This window comes from Mauremys reevesii, linkage group 4, assembly GCF_016161935.1.
Source record: "Mauremys reevesii isolate NIE-2019 linkage group 4, ASM1616193v1, whole genome shotgun sequence".
Taxonomy (NCBI): Eukaryota; Metazoa; Chordata; order Testudines; family Geoemydidae; genus Mauremys; species Mauremys reevesii.
In genome coordinates, this window is record NC_052626.1 from 48,158,379 (window position 1) to 48,180,504 (window position 22,126).

At 39.5% G+C, this 22,126-nt stretch overlaps 1 protein-coding gene across 7 annotated transcripts in view; it reads right to left on the reverse strand.

Annotated features, from left to right (window-relative positions):
* The window catches only part of AKAP6 (A-kinase anchoring protein 6), a 397,464-nt gene that overhangs the window by 187,823 nt on the left and 187,515 nt on the right, over window positions 1–22,126 (reverse strand). For all 7 annotated transcript variants that reach the window (XM_039538039.1, XM_039538036.1, XM_039538038.1 and 4 more), the window contains one exon: window positions 13,576–13,698. In XM_039538039.1, coding sequence (XP_039393973.1) covers window positions 13,576–13,698 — 123 coding nt within the window. The remainder of the gene's footprint in view (window positions 1–13,575; window positions 13,699–22,126) is intronic.

Consider the following 22,126-nt stretch of genomic DNA (forward strand, 5'->3'; position numbering starts at 1 on the left):
AACATAACTGTAAATGGGGAAGTGGGTTGTTTCCAGTGTGGTCCCTCAGAGATCAGGTTTTGGCCGTATGATATTTTTATCAATAACCTGGAAGAAACCATAAAATCATCACTAATAAAGTTTATAGATGACACAAAAAATCAAGGGAGTATAAATAATGAAGACAACATGTCACTGATTCGGAGTGATCTAGATCACTTGGTAAACTGGGTGCAAGCAAACAATATGTGTTTTAATACAGCTAAATGTAAATGTATATATCCAGGAACAAAGAGTATGGGGAGGGACTCTACCCTGGGAAGAAGTTATTCTGAAAAAGATTTGGGGGCTGTGATGAATAATCAGCTGTAAATGTGCTCCCAATGTGACTCAGTGACCAAACAGCTAATACAATCCTGGGATGTATAAACAGGGGAACCTTAAGCAGGAGTAGAGAAGTTCCTCTATATTTGACACTGGTACAACAGCTGCTGGAATATTCCAAGAAAGATGTTGATAAATTGGAGAGGGTTCAGAGAAGAACATGAGAATGATAAAAGAATTAGAAAGTATGCATTATAGGGATAGACTCTAAGAGTGCAAATCTACTTATCTTAACAAAGAGGAGGTTGGGGGTGAGTTGATTACAGTCTATAAGTATCTACATGGGGAACAAATATTTAATAATGGGCTCTTCAGTCTAGCAGAGAAAAGTATAACGTGATCCAGTGGCTGAAAGTTGAAACTTCACAAATTCAGACTGAAAATAAGGCATACATTTACAATGGTGAGAGTAATTAGTCATTGGAACAATTTACCAAGGGTAGTGGTGGATTCTACATTACTGTCAATTTTAAAATCAAGAATGGATGTTTTTCTTGAAGTGATGCTCTCGGAATTATTTTTGGGAAGTTCTATGGCCTGTGTTATACCAGAGGTCAGACTAAGTGATCACAGTGGTCCCTTCTGGCCTTGGAATCTATGGAGCAATAAAACCAAATTTTGAAATATAAAAATCCTCCGTGAAATGGAATTACCTTTCTCCACCCAGCTCTACCTTTGAGCATGCCCAGTGGGATTTAGATGTTTCCAGAACTCTGAGCAGACTGAATTTGTGGGTGTTTAATATAAGTACCGGGCCTTCTCCCCTAACAAACCTATGTCCTACACATTACAAGGAATATATCATATTCTCCATTTCCCTATATAAGGGGAAATTACATTTTAACAACCTTACTCTCCCTATAAAAGCAATACACTTTATCCTGAAGCCACTCCTGGGTATTAGAATGAGACACAGCAGTGTCATAAGGCAGTCTCCACATGGAGCATCCTCCAACAGCAGGCTGCAGTGGAACAGGTGATCCCTGCCTCAGTTTCCCTACTTGTCTGCACATGAAAAGAACATAGTCTCTTAGTGTCCAATACAAAGCCTGCTTCTTAGCATAATTTATTCATATGCACCTATGCAGTGGTTCCTCAAAACTCTTGTAAAACCCTTCTCCATTCTGTTCCCCTGTGCAGGAACATCACTTGCAGGTAGCCCACCCGAGAGTCCACCAGCACTCCATTCTCAGTTCCTTTGCCCTTGCTCCAATGTCCCGCTCTCCAGACCTCTACCTTGAATGACTGATCTCATGGCTCTTCCACCAGAGCTCCCAAGTCAGATCTCCCATGAGAAAGCTCTGCAACAGGTTCTACTCCCCAGTTCTCCCTGAGAGTCATATCTCACTCAGGAAATGTCCCTCGGGGACCAACCCCTTGTTCCTGGACTCTTCTGGCAGTCCTCTGCCCAGATCTTTGCCCAGAGAACTACCCCTCTCCTTCAGTGTTCCATTCCCCAGGCCTTGTCTGTGATTCCTATGCCTGCAACTGGAGATCCACCTTCCAGCAACAGTCCTCTTGCTTCTGGGCTTGGCTTCCCCTGACCAAACTGGAGCTTTCCTTTTTCCTAGGGGCCCCTGTCCAAACCTTATGCTCTTCAGGAATCCCCAGCTTAGGTCAGTTCAAACCAATAGTTCTCTCTTCCAGCTCTCCCACCCCAAGTATCCCTCACCAGCTCTCTGTTCTATCTCCAGCAGCTCTGACCTGCTCCTTTCCCTGACTGACTCCTCAGTCAGTTCTCAGGCACACTCCTTTCCTGTGTCTTTATATGGTCTCGGTGCCTTCTCTTAACCCCATTTGGGAGGCACGTGAGGATTCACAGGTGCACTGGCTTGCACTACCTCTTAATAGGGCCAGGAGTACTTGTGGCACCTTAAAGACTAACAAATTTATTTAAGCATGAGTTTTCATGAGCTACAGCTCACTTCTTCGGATGCATAGAATGGAACACACAGACAGGGGATATTTATACATATGTATGTATAAATTTATACATACATATGTATAAATATCCCCTGTCTGTGTGTTCCATTCTATGCATCCGAAGAAGTGAGCTGTAGCTCACGAAAGCTCATGCTTAAATAAATTTGTTAGTCTTTAAGGTGCCACAAGTACTCCTGTTTTTTTTGCGGATACAGACTAACACGGCTGCTACTCTGAAACTTAACAGGGCCAGTCACCCTGTAAACTAGTAAAACAACAGATTTATTCAAAACACAATTTTCAAAAAGAAAATAACTAACCCATGAAATTATTCCCAATAGTTAGGTAAAACTTTTTCAGTACTTGCAAATATCTATAGACAGAATCTAGAATACTTCAGACACCTCAAAAATAGAGTTTGCACTTTATAATGGATTCTCCTCTTTTCTTCAGTCAGAGCAGGGGGTTTAAAAAGAGGTTGATCTATGGAAAGGTCTCGTCTGAAATTCAGATTACCCAGCTGGTCTAATCAATCTGTTCTCTGGTCCAGCTCCTCCCTTCCAGGCAGGTCTGATGCACGCTGGATCCTCCAAAGACAGCCCCAGCTCTAGTGTGGTATAATAAATCACCTTGGCAATAACAGTCAATGTCAAAGCCACCTTACAGGAGGCTTGGTATCTACAGCTCTGGAAGGAGCAGGTCTAGAAAAAAATGGTTGCTCTTGGGAGCTTTGTAACTCCTGAACCTAGTGGGAATTTAGCAAAGAAGTTTTGTGATGCTGTTCCCCTTCACAAAGTAAAATACCCTGAGGTAAGCACTGGAAGCCAGAACAGTGAAGAGACCATTTTCCTTCACAGAGCTCACAAGTCTCGCAGTTTCTATAGCATCAATTGGTTTAGTTGGGGGCGGAGGGGAGAGGAGACTGCGACAATAGGATTGGGAGAGCAAATTCTTCCACCAGAACATATGAAAAACTTGTGCCAATTCCTGTTCTCTACATACATATATTGCACACTGGAAGCTATTTTAGCTCTTTTACAAACCTGTCCTTCAAGTGTAATAGTTCTACATTGGGCAATAAAGTTACCATCGTCTGTGAATCACAAAGTACCCACCTGGATTTCCTTATGAAAATACTTAATTTTTAATTACAGAAATAAGATTCAAAGGCGCTAGATACCAAAACAACAGTCTAGCCAGCTTAGAAATCACTACTTTTCTCACTAGCAGCCATTCTACAAAGCTCTATTCCAATTGGTCTATTAGCCTGCACCTAAGTTATAGTCCAGAGACAATGTAGCATTTTTTCTGTTCAGGCACTTCTAGCCAAGGAATACAGAAACTCACACAGAGATCATTAAACAGGTTTCATAAGGTATGCAATAGACACAAACACCACTACATATGCATCCCCCTGGTGTTGCAATAGTGTTTTTTCTTTCTTTTTCTTTACTTTTACCACAGTAAGTCCCTCGTGGTTGACAGCAACATTTAGAATCCTAGATTTGTAGTTTATATAACTGATTAGTATACTCTGTGGATTGTCTTCTGCATAAAATGACACATGTTTAGGGACACATAAAATTATCTTTCCAGATCAGGGCAATAAGTTCAGAAAAGCCAAATTATCAACAGGTTAAATGATCTACAGTGAATTCTACTGAGGGGAGAGATAATAGTCCACTATACAGTTCTAACTCTTAAGCACCATCATTCTGAAGATAGTATAGTATATCAGAGAAAAAAATCTAAACAGGCTGCCATGAGCAATGAAAGTGGCAAAGTTATTTACGATGCTTCTACGGTGTCAAGGTTTTGGAGGCTTTACCACCTTTAACAAAAAATAAAAATGTATTGAAAAAACAAACAAACACCCCCCCCAAGCCTGAACAAAACAAAAAACCCAAAACAAAACAAAAAAAAGGAGCAGATTAGCCAAGGGCATTTGTATTACAGCTTGTTTTCAAAGTGTACAAATGTTTAATACGTCTCTAATCTGCATTTCCCTGAAAATGACAATTTTGAAGGACGATTTTTTTTTCAAAAATAGAAGACAGGTTGCAAACTGATGATTAATTATCATCAAAATCATTAAGATATCATTGCAGTTTCACACAAATTCTGAGAGGTAAAATACAGCCCATTCTGTGAACAAAACTGTTCACTTTTTACAGCTAAGAAAGGTACTCATGTTATTGATGGGAGTGACAGGGGGAAGAGGGTGGAATTCTGATACCAGGCAGCTAAGATTTCAGATTTGGTTGTTCAACAAGAAAACATGACTGTCCAATTTTGCAGCCTGGGGCTCATTCTCTTATGAAAATTAATGAACCTCTGTGATTATCTAAAGACATTTCTCTGGATTATGCTCATTCTGTTTTCCACTGTTTCTCCCCCCTCCCCTTTATTCTCATGTCTTTAGTACATCTGACTTTCATTTGGTCTTATATGTTTAGTGTTGTCTTTGTTAGGAATTTGAATGCCGCTGCTTCCACTAGTCTCAGACTGAGAGTCAAAAGGGAGACAATGGCATAATCCATTTCAAATTCAAGTATTAATTTTAATATCTAAATTATATGATGAATAATTTCCACCTGGCTTGAAATCTAGACCTGATCATAAAGGTCTAGATCTTCCATTATTGTTGCCTGCTCGGTGTGAGTGTGTCCACAAATATATTTTGTTCTTGGTTCCCATTCAGGCCAGTAGAAATAGCCTGGCAGGTCTGGAAAAAAAATACACTTTTGGCAATTCACTTGCATATGCTTCAAGTCCTTTGCTGCAACAACTTTTGTGTGAGTACATTGTGGAGAACCATGTTCTATCCCTTTAGGGCTATAGAACAATTAGAATAATATTTCTACCATGAGCAATAGATCCTAAAAGGCAGATGGGTTCGTGACTAAAATTTTGTTAAATATACACATGCATTGTCCTTTGTTGTGGACCTGATGTTATTTAATTATAATTTTAGAGATAATCATGACATATGTCACTTCAGCTTGTCACTCAATCCAGCACAAAACGCCTGGAGGAAATCACCAACTGGAAGCTGGTGGAACTGTCCGTAGATTAATGTAATGCCCTTTAAGCCCTGTTTTTTTATACTATCTAATTGCTTTAGTGCTCTTCCAGAGCTATTGGTAACCCATCTAAAACTCCTGAGCGGTCTCTCTCAGTAAGAAAGAATATGAATATCGGCCTTTATATGGTCAGAAAATGTACTTTATTTTGGACAAAGGACAATCCTTCCTCCATCTCTCTAGAGATCTATATTGTCAAAACTCGGGTCTCTGACAATACAGGTGGCTTTTGAAAAAAAGGAGGAATATTTTTATGAGGTATGGAGAGCACATCTAAACCCTCTTCCATAGAGAACAAACAAACAAACAAAAATAGCAGGTGTCGACAAATTGGTGTGTGAGCTTTTATACAATTTATTTTTAAATGCGAGTAATATTATTCTTTTGTGACAATTAATTAGGACAAAAATGCATGCTACCCAATTCCAAATTCTTAAAGGGTCCATTTTTAATTAATTTAATTAAAACAAATTAACAGATTTACTTGTAAATTCTCAGAAAATTAACTCTAACTCAAAGAGTAAGTGCTCTAATTTTGGGGAGGATACACTGTATTTTACATTCATAACAGAGGTTGAATCCCTTCTATAAGTACAATAAACTCAATTTCAACTATGGATCTGTAAAACCCCCTTTGTAATAACAATGGGGTGCGGGGAGGATCTTTTTATGCTTCCTATCCTTTCAAATCAACAGAAGGGTTTACTGTAATCCAGTACCTAATTACTGTGAAAACTATTAGGTCATTAATGGCAGGGGTTCCCAAACTTGGTTGGTGGCTTGTTCAGGGTAAGCCCCTGGTGGGCCGCAAAATGCTTTGTTTACCTGAGCATCTGCAGGTGCAGCCGCTCGCAGCTCCCAGTGGCCACGGTTCACCGTTCCCAGTCAATGGGAGCTGTGGGAAGTGGTGGTCTGGCCCACACCGCTTCCTGCAGCTCCCATTGGCCGGGAACAGCAAACCGCAGCCACTGGGAGCTGCGAGCGGCCATACCTGTGGATGCTCAGGTAAACAAAGTGTTTCGCGGCCCGCCAGGGGCTTACCCTGAACAAGCCACCAACCAAGTTTGGGAACCCCTGCTAATGGTCATTCCTGCAACTTTGGAAAAGTTTACACCCTTTGGAAAAAGGCCACTTTGGAAAAGGGCCACCCTTAGGGAAAATGGGCAAACTTGTATTTTGGAGCCTCCCCCCATCACCCCTGGACCCCTTGGGCTCCCCACACTCCCATCACTTCTGGGCCTTACTGCCTCCCCCAGTGTTTAATTTGTATTGAAAGAGGTGCCACAGCTCAGCCCAGGCACAAATTAATCACTGGCTGGACAGCCTGATAGCAGCTGCTGCTAGCCAGCCGCCCAGCTCTGCAGGCAATGCCACTGCCAGCAGCAGCGCAGAAGTAAGGGTGGCATAGTATATGGAGTATTGCCACCCTTCTGCTCTGCTGCTGTGGCTCGTGGTGCCTGGCGCTCTGCTTGCAGCTCAAGGCAGGCTTTGTGCTCTCACACAGGGGTGCATCTTGCCCGAGCCCATGGCCCTCCGACAGTCCTCTGGCCACTCCTGGCTCACCAGGGGTGCCATTTCAAATTTAGGGAAGGGTGTAGGAAAAATTTTAACCATGATTCCAGGGACTACTTAGACACCTGAAAATTCTAGGTTTTTTTTGGGGGGGGGGAAGGGGCAGGTAATAATTTGGGAATTGACCTAAGCGATTTGTTCAAAGTTACAAAATGAATCAGAGATGGATACAGAAACAATCTTGGAGTCCACACTTTTAGTGCCCTGCTCTAATCACCATCCAATATTCCCTTTTGCAACAATGACTATCAAAACACAAAAGAAAATGACTCAGGCTACTCTACACAACTGAAAATAAATGTTTGCTGGTCTCCTTCAACAAAAATACATAACACTTAAAATATGACAATCTAAATGTTGGCACCTGAATATTAACTGTGTTTTGATAGACCATTTCCTAATATGATCAGGGAAAGCTTTGAGATCAACCATTGCCTTAATTATAATTACTTTAATTACTTTAATTAGCTTGCTATTTTTCCTTAAATTTTATTACACTTATTATTGTAACAAGTTATCATTCATATCTGTCTATATAAAATAAAATCTTAAAAAGAAAGAACAATTCCAGTAATTCTTGACACAAGAATAAGAAAGTCTGCATATGTGAAGTAGTTAGAAATATAGGTATTATAAGCTACAGAAATTGTCAGATAATTGGACCAATCCCTTTAGGAGGTATGAGATGAACAAATACCTCAAGGGAAGGAGGAGATATATAGATGAAGAGATAGAAAAATAAATATTCAGTAGACGAGATCTGTCACTAAAGATGTACGCTGGATCTTTTCACTGATAACCTGGAACACACATTCTTCTTAAATTTAAGAAGCATTCCAACAAATTATTTTAAACAAGGTGATGCTGCACTCTTTGGGGATTTTCATTATAAAGTCCCTCACTGGTTGTCTAGTGCTAAGTTTGATACAGGACATAGAGCCACCGGGGACTAAAGACCCAAGAGCACATCAAAGGAAGCCCTATAATTAGGAAGCTGGCATGAGCAAATCAAATAAAGCAAAGTCATGCTAGTAACAAAAGGTAAAAGTAAAGATTACAATATATTTAAAAAAAATTGGCCCCAGTGAATTTCACACTTTAAAAATACATTTTGTCTGAGTCCTCAGTAGTCACTCTCATATCCTCACTTACTTTTTTCTGTGCTCTAATAAAAGCAATGGTTTCTGCTGAGGAATAAAAGTGATAATATGTTCACTTCAACAACCTCTTAAATGGGCAAGGTAAAGAACATCAGTTTGAATTCTTTTTGTTGGGCTGGTAAGAAATTCATTTGGTTTAAGAAGCAAGGGAGTATAATCTAGATAGATGCTTTCATTTCATGAGCTGCCTTCGGGATGCTATTTTTGATTAAAACTGATTTGCAAACCACCAAAACTGTGCATGAAGTCTGTTTAGAGGCTGATTTTGATCAGGTAGCCAATGGGCAGAAATCAGCACAACTGAAACAGAAGAGTTATGAAAGGTAAAGCAAATCAGAAACCATTTTTCAAAGGTTCGTTCTTGGTAAGGTCTTTCTATGTGCTCAATAAATGCAGTAATGTTCAAGGTTTTATTATATGAGCCCTATTATCTAACTCATCAACTTTATTTCTGAGTGAAATATTATCTTATTCCATACCAGTTGCATGGTTTTATGTCCTAAATGGTAAGTTTCTAAGTCTAATACTTAAAGGTCTAAAGCAGTGTTCCAACCTGGGGGGTTGTCCCCGCTTAGAAGCCTCCAGCCAGTGAATTGGAGGGAAGGTTAAAGCATGATCCCATATCTGTATTTCTTCCCCAATGTAAATGTGTTCCTATGATTTTGGATAAAGCAGTAGCTGGCTCCTTGAAAAAACACTCTCCATGTGATCTGTCTCCCTCAGTGGCCCCTAAAGCTGCTGGCCAAAAAGAGCAGCTCACATATACAAGACTACAGGCTCAGGCAGTAGGTCACAGAACCAAGCTTCAATCCTCTGCTCCAGTAGCATCCAACTAAGCTGCAAGAGCATGTGTTACCCATCCCCTGTTGATGCCTCCACCTCAAGGAGTAAGTAGTCTACAGCTGCGTGGGGAACAAGAATCCGAAGCCACAAAATAGGACAGCACTTAAATAAAATAAATTAGAAGGGAAAATATAATAGAGGGAAAAAGAAGGAACAGAAAAAGGACAGAGAAAAAGGCAGGAAAAATGATGGTGGCAATACCATAAGCACAATGTTACCCTCATGTGAATCACTCTCTAAGAAAGTATGCAGATTTTTACATATATTTTTCTGATTTGCTTTGCAGTTTATATATTGTTGGTCATCTTTTTCATCTGTTGGGTTTATGAAGTTATTTTTCCATCCTTCCCAATATCTGATAATTGTGTATTTGGATGCTATCACTGCCGCCATCACCCATTTTCCTAGAGTTGAGCATATCTTAGAGCCTCTAAATTGTGTGTCAGTGAGAAAGCTATGAAGCCAGGCTTTTTTATGTCCCTTCAGAGAATGACTAATTTTTGACAAATACCTTGCCAACCAAAAAAGTGGTTCTGGGTGTTTTACGTCACTTGGACGTTCCTCCCAATTACCTCATATAGCTAGAACTCTCCTCCTATGTAGCAAATGAATGGTCACAAGCCCAGGTTGAGAATCCCGGTTCTAGATCATGTTTGTATCTTTTTGGAGGGGAAGGGCAGTGTAAACAGTGGGACTGAGGTCTATTTTGTAGAGTTTCAACAGGTTTCCATTAAGCCTTTCTATAACTTTAAAGTATGTGCACTTTAGGTGGTGTCTCCAAGTGGTTCTAGATACTTTTTGGTAGTTATTGCCGGTATTCTTTTATATCTATGTGTGTATGAATTTAATGAGCATTGTCACAGGAGTGGGCACAGAACTGATTTTTTTCACCATTTGAATTTTTAGAAATGGATGCTGAGCTCCTACAAGGTGCTAGATTGACAAGACTGGACAGATATCTCGTGTAGTTGTAGAACACAGCAGCAGCAGCAGCGCAAAATTCCTTATTCCACCAATTTGTCTCAACCTTTACCTGAAAGACCAACTCTTATGAAAACTGTTATTCATCATGCCAATCCAACACATTCTGAGAATGTGAGCAGAAGTGTACATTTTTAATGTTTTTTTCTTGGGATATGGACTTTTTTCCCTCCACTAGTAACTGGACTGAAATTAATAGTTAGTTAATTTCACATAAATCTGGATGACTTTTGTTCACTAGCATTTTTGCTTGGATTTAGACTAGTCACCTATGTATCAAAGGTTTCTTATCCCTTACAGACTGTTATGGGTCTCCATCTCTCCAGAAAGCTAAATGTGTGGGTTCCATTCAGTGGTGCTAACTTTATTTATTTTAACAAAGAGAGAGTTAAAATTCAGCTTTAATATTCAAATAATTTTTATTCAATAGTCACATGCTGAGGTCCTGAAATGATGGTCCAGGTGACATGACAGAAAATTTGAGAGGTCTCTTGAGTCCTGTTACCAGTACTATCTTTGCTAGAGCAACCTCAGCCAATAGACAAAAAGGGAACAAATAAACCTTTCCCTCATCTGAGTTTCTTTTTATTTTCTTCCCTCTATGTGGCAGCAGTGGGGAGTTAAGTGGCAAGTACAAAATATCCCCTTTTATTGACACCCAGCTCCCTATTGTGGTTAGGGTTAGGATTGCCCTGGAGTCTCCAGGAATTAAAAATTAATCTTTCATTAAAGATTATGTCATGTGATAAAACCTCTAGGAATACATCCAACCAAAACTGGGCAGGGCCACAGGCAGCAATGATAATCTGAGGCAGATCCTTTTCTCCACTAGCACACTTTGTCGCCATAATACACAATCTGGTAGGATTGTGGTAAAAATGCCTGAGTCATGTTTACATTGCAGCTTCTACTGCTGATTGTGAATACAAAGATAGCTAGTGTAGATGCAGCTTATAGGAGAGAGAGGCAAATTCATTTTATTAATGTATTTGAAAGAGGGTCAACTCACAACTGGATGTCAGTGCAGAAACCCTGAGGTAGTGCTGTGGAACCTGGAACCTCACTTAGGAGTGAACCTGCAAGCTACTGAGTGCCTTCTGTTAAGAAGACATCAAGAAAAGCTGATGGCATTCAAATTTGCAGAACCTGTCTTGTAAAACAAGAAACTTTGAGGGAGGTAAGCTCCCCTCTTCCTCCAAGCCATTAATCACCATTGATTTAAAATGCTAAATCAAGAGGAATTTTAACACTGAACTTAATGTGAATTGAAGTTCATATACATCTGTTTAAACACAGATTGGAATTTCTGTCAGACCAATACCAGTGAAAAGTTGACATTCTAATTAATACGAATAACTCTATCTTCCTATTACAAAAATATCCCTTATTTTAATAATTCAATCTTCTACTGCAAAGAAAGGAATATGATAGCATATGTTTTTTTTAAAATCCCAGGAGAAATGAGGCTGTAGGATCACTACTGCTTTTCCATGCTGTCCAACACATCGTTTACATAGACTGACAGTGTACATGCCATCAAGGTATATTCACAAACTGAAATTGTAGTGTATTATATACTCTAGTACTTCATGGTAGGATCTTGGAAAAAACAACAAAAAACCCACTCTTACTTCATGAAAATGACCCCTCCAGAAATGTGTAACATACTCTATGCATCAGGAACACTCCGGTGATAGATTTTTAATGGCTTTAAAATAATCTAATGAAATGTTGGACAAAGTTATAAGGCTCAGTTGTGATCTCTCCTGTGCACCTTCACAGAGAAGGGAAGGGGTGTAAGGTGCTCACTCTCCCCTGCAGGCTATACATATTGGTGAATCCTGAAGGAGAAGAGCAGCCACCATGTGGCTGCTCCTGCTCATCCCACAGTGGTGGTAGCATATGTACAGGCAGGGATAGGGAGAGAGTCATTTTTATTCCAGCTCCCACAGTGCACTGGCCCATGCTCTGGAGCTGGGGCAGTCTTTCAAGTAATGTGTGTTAGTAAGAGGGCTGGTACAGAAGACTTCCCCATTGAGCAAGGGAGAAATAGGAACTGAAAGTCACAGCCTCCTTTCTGCCCTGCTCTTGGGACACTGAAGCTATTTGCATCTAGCCCAGAGAAAGCCATCTTCCAGAGAATTTAATGCAGTAGAGTAGGAGTGAACAAACTGAAATGACCCAGGACTTTTAGGCGCCGATCCTGCAATTTGTGATGCATGGTCATATCCCTGCACTTGCATGGGGCCAAAGTCTATGGGGCTTCATGTTAGCTCAAGGGAACCTTTGTAAAATACACAGCAGGACCACAAACTCTTTGGTGCAGGGATATTTACTGCATCCACGCACAGTGCCTACTACAATGCCTCTAGGCACTACTATGATGGAAATGATTAACATCAATAAAGGGCATGAAAAATGTCAATTCATGCTTGAAAGCTGGAGATCAGAGCGTTTTAAAGTTGTGGCAGGGTCAGTTCCATTTTTTAACTGCTTAATTTAATGGTGGTCAGGCCGACCATTAAATTAACAGAAATAAACGAACAACAGAATTTACTGTATCAGGGTATTGAAACTCACTGATTTCCAATGCTTTGAAATGGAAGAGCTTATTTATTTATTTTTGCTTCTACTTTGCATTATCCAGTTGGGCCGTATAAGAAGACTCATTAAAACTTCTAAAAACTATCTTGAAAATTAATTCTGCAACACACATACACAGATTGTATTTAGTAGTTTTCCTGGAAAGCTCTGATATGCCCCCTTAAATCACAAGACTTTTCCTTTAAGGGGGCATTTTCATTATTATTTATATTGGGTTAGTAACAAAGGTCTGAATCAGGAATGGGACTCTATTACTCCATACAAACAGATAGGAAGAGATGGTCTCTGCCCCATATGTTTGATAATAGCCTGAAAAATCTAAGCATGAGGTTTTCAGCATCTAAAATCTCATTTCATCTAACATGGTTGCTTTTCATATTTTATTACAATTTAACAACTGTAGTTGTTTTTTACATGCTGGTAACCAGTACCAGCTGTTAGATGTATTCAGTAAAAACCTCATGAGGCTTATCCAATGCCCCTCAATCTATAATTATTGCCTGTAATATATACAGATCTTATTTCTCCAAGTGTTTTCTACTTCCACACAATGTTTTGTTTTTTTGCACAAGAGCAAGAATAGTGACAGTTACAGGATAGAAAATGTACAGCCGTTAAAATTACTGAAATGATAATTTCAAATATTTTATTTAAACCATTCTGTACTATGATTAAAAATGTGGCAGATAGTAAAAGTAAATTAGAGCTTCATTAATACTGGACAGAAGAAATAATTTTACTTTCACCTTTTATTATTTCCCTTTTCTTTCAATCTGAGGATAATTTCTGAATTGCAATATAATTTTTTCTAATTTCATTTTCAAAGATATTTTTCCTACACTATGGTTGCTAATGAATGCAGGATTTTTTTTTTCTTTTAGAAGGTGAATTTGTTGGAATTTTGAATAATAATACAATTTGCTACACTGTAAATACGGCATTAAAATATAGATGTTGACTAATAATTAGAAAAAATAATCTACTAACAAAAAGCACAGCAGAACACTTCAATTACTTATAGCAATCACAATATAATCTTGTCCTACCAAGTGTGTCTCAAGGTACAGTTTAAGGCTGTCTGTCTCTGCTTTAGGAGGAGTCCAATTCTCTGTCGTTTCCATGGCTTCATTTAACCAGTGAATGAATTCATCCAGCTTGCTTACAAACCCCTTAACCAGATAAGAAAAAAGAAAGAACAATAAAAACATATTTGTTAGTACAATGACAATCTGGAAAAAGCACACTCTTTATTTATTTTTTTAAAACCAGCAAAGCTCTGCATAGTGAAATCTTGTCCTCAACAACCATGCAAAGAATGATAAAAATTGGTTAGTGGTCTTCTGATAAAGGAGGAGCAAGACTGTGTTCAGTGTGTTTTGGGATAATCTAAGGTGGACTCCTGGGACAGACCGGTGTAAAAGATTCATTAGATTGTGGCGAGAGGGAAAAACAATGGGGTTTTAAAAGTGAAGGGGATTTGTACGAGTGGCTGGGTGAGAGGCCTGGGTTATGATAAAGGATGGGTTGGAAGCCCCTATTCAGGCAACCAGATGTGGCAGCTGCATCACTTCTAGTGATATACAAGGTAGAATGTGCAGCATTTAATGAGAAGGACTGCTGGTCTTTTATCACAGGCACTATTAAATGATGCCCCTGACTTTACATGACTGGATGATGCTCTAAGGCCCATTCTGAGTGCAGATAACTCCACCAGAGTCTTCTGTTCAGCATGAGTCAAGGGAAGGTCGAGAGGGTAGCATGGCCATGATGTTTACATCGACTTAAAATAGATCTTAAGAGTATGTTCATCTAATATGACCATCCCAGAATTGATTAAGATAATGCTAGTACTGGTGTATTAGTTTTTATTTTTATATTATATTCATAGGCTTGTTTAGGATACTCAGGACTCTGGTATCTGTGCACCTCCCATAAATTAATTAAATTATGCCTTCAACAGCTCTGTGAGGTAACAAAAGTATCATTCTCATTTGTTCCCCTTTGTATAAATAATTCAATATTCATTGGGAGCGGGGGACTGGAACCAAGGTCACCTTGCTCCCATGTGAATGCCTGGGTTCAAATGCCTATTCCTGGTGAATGCCCTAACCATTGGGCTAAAGGTTATAAGGGGCAGAGGGGCACTCCTCTAGCCCTTTAAAAATGCTTGGAAAAAAATCTTTCAGGTCAAGTAAAACAATTAGTTGAACCCCAAATAGATTTTTTTTATTTGCCAAAAGTTTTAAATTTTAACAACAAAAAAAAAAATTCAGAACTACCACCGAACAGGGCTCTACCCTCTGGGCCTCAGAGAAGAATACTACAAATCACATTACTGATTGCTTGTCACATCCTAGTGATGTTATCTCAGAAACAAGGTGATTTGATATACACATACACACACACACAAAATAAAGGTGCTCTCTTATACAGGCTTCATGTATTTTACTAATAAATTAATATATTACACCCCCTTTAACAGAGTACTATGTTTTAGCAGAATTTTTCAAAAAATATTTCAAGATTTCAAGCATGTGATGCCGATACTCACTAGTACAAAAGGCAGCTCTCAATAGTGACTATGCTTGCCCCTCAGAATATTGTATTTTTCAATATTATATATGGGAACCCTCCAGGTTTAGATGTCAAATAATTTTTCTTGCTGCTATGAAATGTGCCACATCTAATATGCCTGTATTTACCACATGGGGGGAGACAATCCACAACAGGTATATGACCTGAATCATTTGCGTTGTGGGGTAGGGAATGTTTGAAGGGTGTTTTGGGCCTTAATAAATAGATAGATATCATGTAAAGCTATGAGGAGCCAGAATCTTTTAGTTTAAAAAAAATAAATATTCAAAAACAGTTTCATTATGGACAATAAAATCCCCACTAAAAATAAATGGGTTGGTGGTGAGCACTGAGGAGACAGCTAAAGGAAAGGAGAGGCATGATGACAGAACGGGGAGATCTAACCCAGGCTATGTCCCTGTCAGAGAAATATTTTCTGCTACAAAACACAAATCACAATAATCCTACTAAAAAAAACAGGAGTACTTGTGGCACCTTAAAGACTAACAAATTTATTGTAGCATGAGCATAGAATGGAACACACAGACAGGGATATTTATACATACAGAGAACATGAAAAGGTGGAAGTATGCATACCAACAGGCAGAGTCTAATCAATTGGAGATGAGCTATCGTTAGCAGGAGGAAAAAAAACTTTTTGAAGTGATAATTAAGATGGCCCATAGAAGGTGTGAGGAGAACTTAACATAGGGAAATAGAATCAATTGGTGTAATGACCCAACCATTCCCAGTCTTTATTTAGACCACAGTTAATGGTATCTAGTTTGCATATTAATTCAAGTTCAGCAGTCTCTCTTTGGAGTCTGTTTTTGAAGTTTTTTTGTTGCAAAATTGCCACCTTCAAGTCTGTCACTGAGTGGTTAGGAAGGTTGAAGTGTTCTCCCACTGGTTTTTGAATGTTATGATTCCTGATGTCAGATTTGTGTCCATTTATTCGCATTGCTGGCACATGATGGCATATATCACGTTGGTAGATGTGCAGGTGTCTGATGGTGTGTCTGATGTGATTAGGTCCTGTGATGGTGTCACTTGAATGGATATGTGGACAGAGCTGGCATCGGGCTTTATTGCAAGGATAGGTTCCTGGGTTAGTGTTTATGTTGTATGTTGCTGGTGAGTATTTGCTTCAGGTTGGGAGGCTGTCTATAAGCAAGGACTGGCCTGTCTCCCAAGATCTGTGAGAGTGAGGATCATCTTTAAGGATAGGTTGTAAATCTTTGATGATGCGCTGGAGAGGTTTTAGTTGGGGCTGTAGGTGATGGCTAGTGGTGTTCTGTTATTTTCTTTTTAGGCCTGTCCTGTAGTAGGTGGCTTCTGGGTACTCTTCTGGCTCTGTCAATCTGTGATAGAGATCTTGTAGGTGTTTATCTCTGTCTGTATCTTAGAGCTTGGCTGTAGACAATGGATGGATGGAAGCTGGAGGCATGTTGGATTGGTCTAGGCTGAGGTTGATGGTGGGATGGAAATTGTTAAAATCTCTTTCCATGAGTCCAGCTGATGACGATGTCATCAATGTGTTCTAAGTCAGCCATAAAGATGTTGGCATACTGAGTGCCACTGACTTGAAGATATATATTGTCCCCAAATGTGAAATAGTTGTGGGTGAGGACAAAGTCACAAAGTTCAGCCACCAGGTTAGCCGTGATATTATCGATACTGTTCCTGATGGCTTGTAGTCCATCTTCGTGTGGAATGTTAGTGTAGAGGGCTTCCACATCCATAGTGGCCAGAATGGTGTTTTCTGGAAGATCATTGATGGATTGTAGTTGCCAGACAATCCTGCTGTTAAAGTACCAATGCTTGAGATGATGCATGTGTCTGTATAGATCTGTTCCTGTGCTTTCTCAGGAGTTTTTGAGCAGATGGTGTAGTTTCGATCAGAGGGTAATGGCTTGTAGAATGTGGAGTTAGAGAGTTGTCTGGCAGCTTCTTGTTCATATTCCGACCTATTCATGATGACGACAGCACCTCCTTTGTCAGCCTGTTTGATTATGATGTCAGAGTTGTTCTTGAGGCTGTTGATGGCATTGTGTTCTTTTATTATAGCGGTGGTAGGCTATAAAATTTTATTGAAACCATTCAAAGAACACATCTGTAGAAACTGAAAATAATTTAAAAAACTAAAAGCCTGACACTGAAAATGACTGTCAGAGGATAGATAACATTGTCCAGCTCCTGAATCTCAATGTCTGGGTAAACACCACCATCTGCAGGCCTAATGGAGCATTGTCAGTCCTACAAAATCTTAAGGAGGGAGCCAGCCCAATGCTGAATTGTAAGCATCTAAATTGGATTTCTAAATCTTACACCTGAACATTCAAATATGTGCCTATTTTTGCAAGTAAGTGCTAAGGAACATCAAAATGCAGATTTGGATGTTCCACAACTAAATTAACACCACAATTTTACTTGACTTGTCATTTGAGTTCTGATAAAATTAAAAGGAAAACCCATATAGTTAAACACATGACAATGGAAATGAAGACAATACATGGGAGCCTAGATCAGACAGGAGATTACTTTTTCATATTTTCCACGTGTTTATCTCAAACTAAATTCAACATTACGTTGAGGCACCATAATCCTACTTCATTTATCACAAGCTAATGATCAAAAACATTTTCAAAAAAATTTTTCACAGTAGTGCCTAGGACTCCAACTTATTTATTTTAATAGCCTGGTGCAAGTGGGCAGAGAGACACCTTTATCATCCCAATGCCAGCCTCATGACTCATGTCTGCCTGGAAGGCAGCTCCAGTGGAAATTGAAATCTATGCAAATACAGTCAACTGGATCAGGTCTGTTGCTAAAGACTAGACTACAACCCTGCTCTTGAAGCTGAACTTCTACTTCTTTTCAGAGAGACAAGGTGGGTGAGGTAATAGCTTATTAGACCACCTTCTATTGGTGAGAGACAAGCTTTCGAGCTTACACAGAGCTCTTCTTGAGGTCTTCTCTTTGGCATTATTCCAAGGCCTGGCTACATACAAACTTTAAAACCAAAATCAGTATTTTCAAACAATATGCTGCTCCTTTATCACTTTAAGCACTGATGCACACATTTGGGTCTTGCTTATTCCATCTGATAAGCAATAGGTGTTGCTACTTTAGGGCTAAAGCATACTTTTAGGCAGAGCCTTGAGCAAAGGATGGTGCATAAACTTAGCACCAGTCAATGGTTACCCTGCAAGACACTCCAAGTCACAACCTAGACCGTACTGAAGATGTGATTACCACTCTATTGACTGGCTAGAAGTAACAAAACATCCTATTTAGAATGATGAATACCTAATGAATGTTGAAGATGTACAGTAAAAGACAAAAAGGGGCTATCTTCATGCAATTTGTTTTGGATATTTCCTAAAATACATATATATTTTAAGAAATGTTTTACACAAATTTGGGTTTAGGAAGTTCTAATATGGAGAAAGATTTGCCTCCTGATAAAACAAAGTATTCTGCAACACTAGAAAAAAAATGTAATGCAACCCAGTCAGAAAATGAAATACAGGACTAATTACACCATGCAAAAGAATGGAATTTAGTGTGCAATCATGAACCCAGACTCAGGACTGATCAAGGAAACAAATAAATATTCTAGGAAAGCAAAATATACACAATAATACTTTGCATGGTTTCTTCTCCTCATTTCATGCATCTAACAGAAATGGCTGTACATCTCTATCAATAATTTTTACCACTCTCTCTCTCTCTTTTGTATTTGTGGTTTACCTGTTTCTTTGTCTACACAGCTTTCTTAGACAATTTTAAGATAGATAGAGAAAGCCTCAGCTGGTGTAAATCAGCTTCAGTTGCTTCAATGAAGCAAGGCTGACCTATAATAGCTATGTATCTAATCCAGACACTATGATGCCTATAATTAAACTATGATATATTACAATGTTTTAGAATCTGAAAAATCCCAAATTTACCTGTATTATAGCAAAAAATTGCTATAAAAACAAGAACTCATCAGGAGAGAGAAAAAAGGAGACCAGGAGGGAATTCCAGCGTAAACGGATCTCTCCCTTTGAGACCAGCTGCATCAGTTCTGTGATGTAACTGCTCTGTATTGTCCTAGTAAGCGAGCCACTGATTTTATTCCAGACCCCTCCTAGTAATATTGTTACTATGCTATGTTTGGAAAAGTCAAATGCTACATAGTGGATATTTGGTAGCAACCTCCATAGCTAAGGATACAACACAGTTTCCATGATGATCTTCTATTTGAATGCAGGGATACATTTCTGAAATGTGCACCTATTGGGTTTTTCACCTGATTATAGGTTGTGACACTATGGAACATACATTTTCCTTTGTGTAAAAAAACCCCACAACATTTTATTCATACTTATTTTAAACAAAGCTACAGGAAAAAATTATTTAAATTTAAAACTTGGCATGGACATAGTCTTCCCTGGGGATCTATAGCTATTTCATCTGGGTGGACAAGGATTCAAAATTAGAGAGTTGTAAGTATTGAAAAAAATCTAAGTGTGTTCAAGGTATCTGGTAGGCTTCTAGCAGAGCCTAGTAACATATTGCCAACCCCAACAGTTCAAAAACTCCCAAATCATGAGATTAGACTAAAATCCTGAAACTTCTTTTTCAAGAAATAGTCTTCTTTCAATGCCCTCTAATGCCCCTGCCTATCTCAAGAGATAGTGTGTAAAAATAACAAGTCAAACATTTGAACTGTGCAGAGAAATAGGCAGGCCCTCCCTCTCCCCCCTCCTTCCCACTATTTAGAGTCTTTTCTGATGCCCTTTGCACCTGCTTCCCAAATCCCTACCACTGCTGAGAGCCCTACCAGGCACATCTTCTCCCTGACGGTTCCCCCCACCCCCATATCTGATTCCCCTTGGCAGATTCTTGCAGCCCTTCTAACTGCTGCCAGGCAGACTCCAGAAGCTGATCAGCCCCCCAATTCCTCCTTCTTTGAAGGCTCCAGAAGCTGCCTGCCATTTCTCCAGCCTAGAGAAGGCCTGCCCTGAGCTTGGACCTCCATTAACTCCCCCTTCCAGGATTGTGGGAAATGGGCCAAGGCTGCTCCTACTAGCCCCAGGGAGGGTGGCTTTGCTCCGCTTTCTGCTCCAGTGTTTTGCGCTGCTCAGAGCACCTCATTACTGCAGGCACTAGCTGCCTCTACCTGCAGCTCACATGGTAGAACAGAGAAAACTACAGTCAGACCAGGGAACACTCCCTATCTGCCTGTAGTGTTTGTGGAATAGAGAGGATGTTCAGGGAGGGTACTGGCCCTCTTGAACCTGAATTTGGCTATGCATGTTTCAGAGAGACACTTGTAATGTCGTAAAACATACACTATAAAATAATACAGGATGTAATGTGGCAAGTTAACATTGATGTGGAAACTTTAATGTATGCAGTTCCGGGGCCAAATTCTGCTCTTTGAAATTATGCAGAATTCACTTGGGTTGCATGTGCAGCTGGAAACAGTATTTGACCATTTTGCTTCTTGAAATTTGAAGCTGTGCAATGTTGACAGTGCTTGACAATTTATTAATATTATTAATTTGCATTTAATATGCACATTGAATTATTATGGATTGCATCACATACACTTAATGGAGTACTTTTGGACACAACTTTTATCAAGACACAAAATCTTTGGAGTGACTAGAACCAAGATTTGAAAAGATGTTCCAAAGAGGTAGGTCCCAGATATATAAGCATGTACTAAAAATGTCTATTTGCCTATTGACAAAATTATCACCTTTTTAAGGATGACCGTCATACCAGTTTTACAGAGACACAGAACCTGCCCTTTATACCACAAATCTCATCATAGACTCACAAGAGAGCAGTACTAGTGAAATCACTACACTAGATCTCCCCCTCCTCTCCTTTAGCTTTGGGCACACAAAGGAAGTTTTGTCAGTAAAAAAATTGGTTATGAGGATGTGTGTTAAAAAATGACTGTTCAATTTTATTGCAAACAGAGAATGTTGTAAAGTTTGCTCCCAATTTACAAGAAAAGACACAAAGGGGCTACATCCTGGGATGAGCTGCCTCTAAGGGCACTTCTAGCACAGAATGGCATTAAGAAACCCTTTTGTCTAACCACAAAAGGACTTGCATGAGAGTCTCAGGAGGGACTCAGTCCTGCCCACTGGACTTCATTTTCAAAAGGATAAAAGTTCACTTTCTTCATAGGGAAAGGTAAGTCAAAGGAATCGAGGTACTCAGGAGGATGAGACTGCACAAACAGCCATGGTCAGTTTAATTGGCGCTAGATGCAGAGGCAACAGTGCAATCATCAGTAGTACAGATTATAGAACTCCCTAAGGAGACAGATGTCACTAAGGAAAAAAATTCCTCTGTAGTGTCCTCATTGTGATGGCCAATGAATCCACTGACCTCATAAGGACATAATGCTGACCAAGCATAACATCAACAGAATTCTTCTATTCTTTTCATAACAATCCTACTTAATCTAGGATATGACAACTCAAGGCAATTGGAAATTTGAAGGAACCAAGCTAAAATGAATTCATGGAGTGATTAAAATATTTACTTTCCTACTTCACACTTGGCATTCATAGCACAGTGTATGTAACACCCAAGTACATGTTACTTTTTAAAAGGCAGCTTTCAAAAGTTGTTAGAAAGCGTCATGCCTACAGGGTATGTTCAGCCAAGGAGAGTCAGATCCAAGAGTGTAATGCTTCTAATATGGGCCTTGTGTATACTAGACTATTTCTCTTAATATTTCCCACTGTTGCTACTAGAGCTACAGGATTGCTGTATAGCTAGCAACAGGTAAAGGATAAAGGGCCAGTATTGTCCAAGGGTGTGGGAGGTGCTGTATCAAAGGAGTGTTAAGAAATCAGCTGGAGTGTCATACCCTAGACTACAGGAGTGGATTCCTCCCCTGAATATGATCAGACTTTTACGCTGGCATGTGTTGTTCCCTAAGAATGAGGCATCAATCAACCAGAGATGTAATAGGTTGGTTTCATCTGCCACATCTCTCCAAGCAGA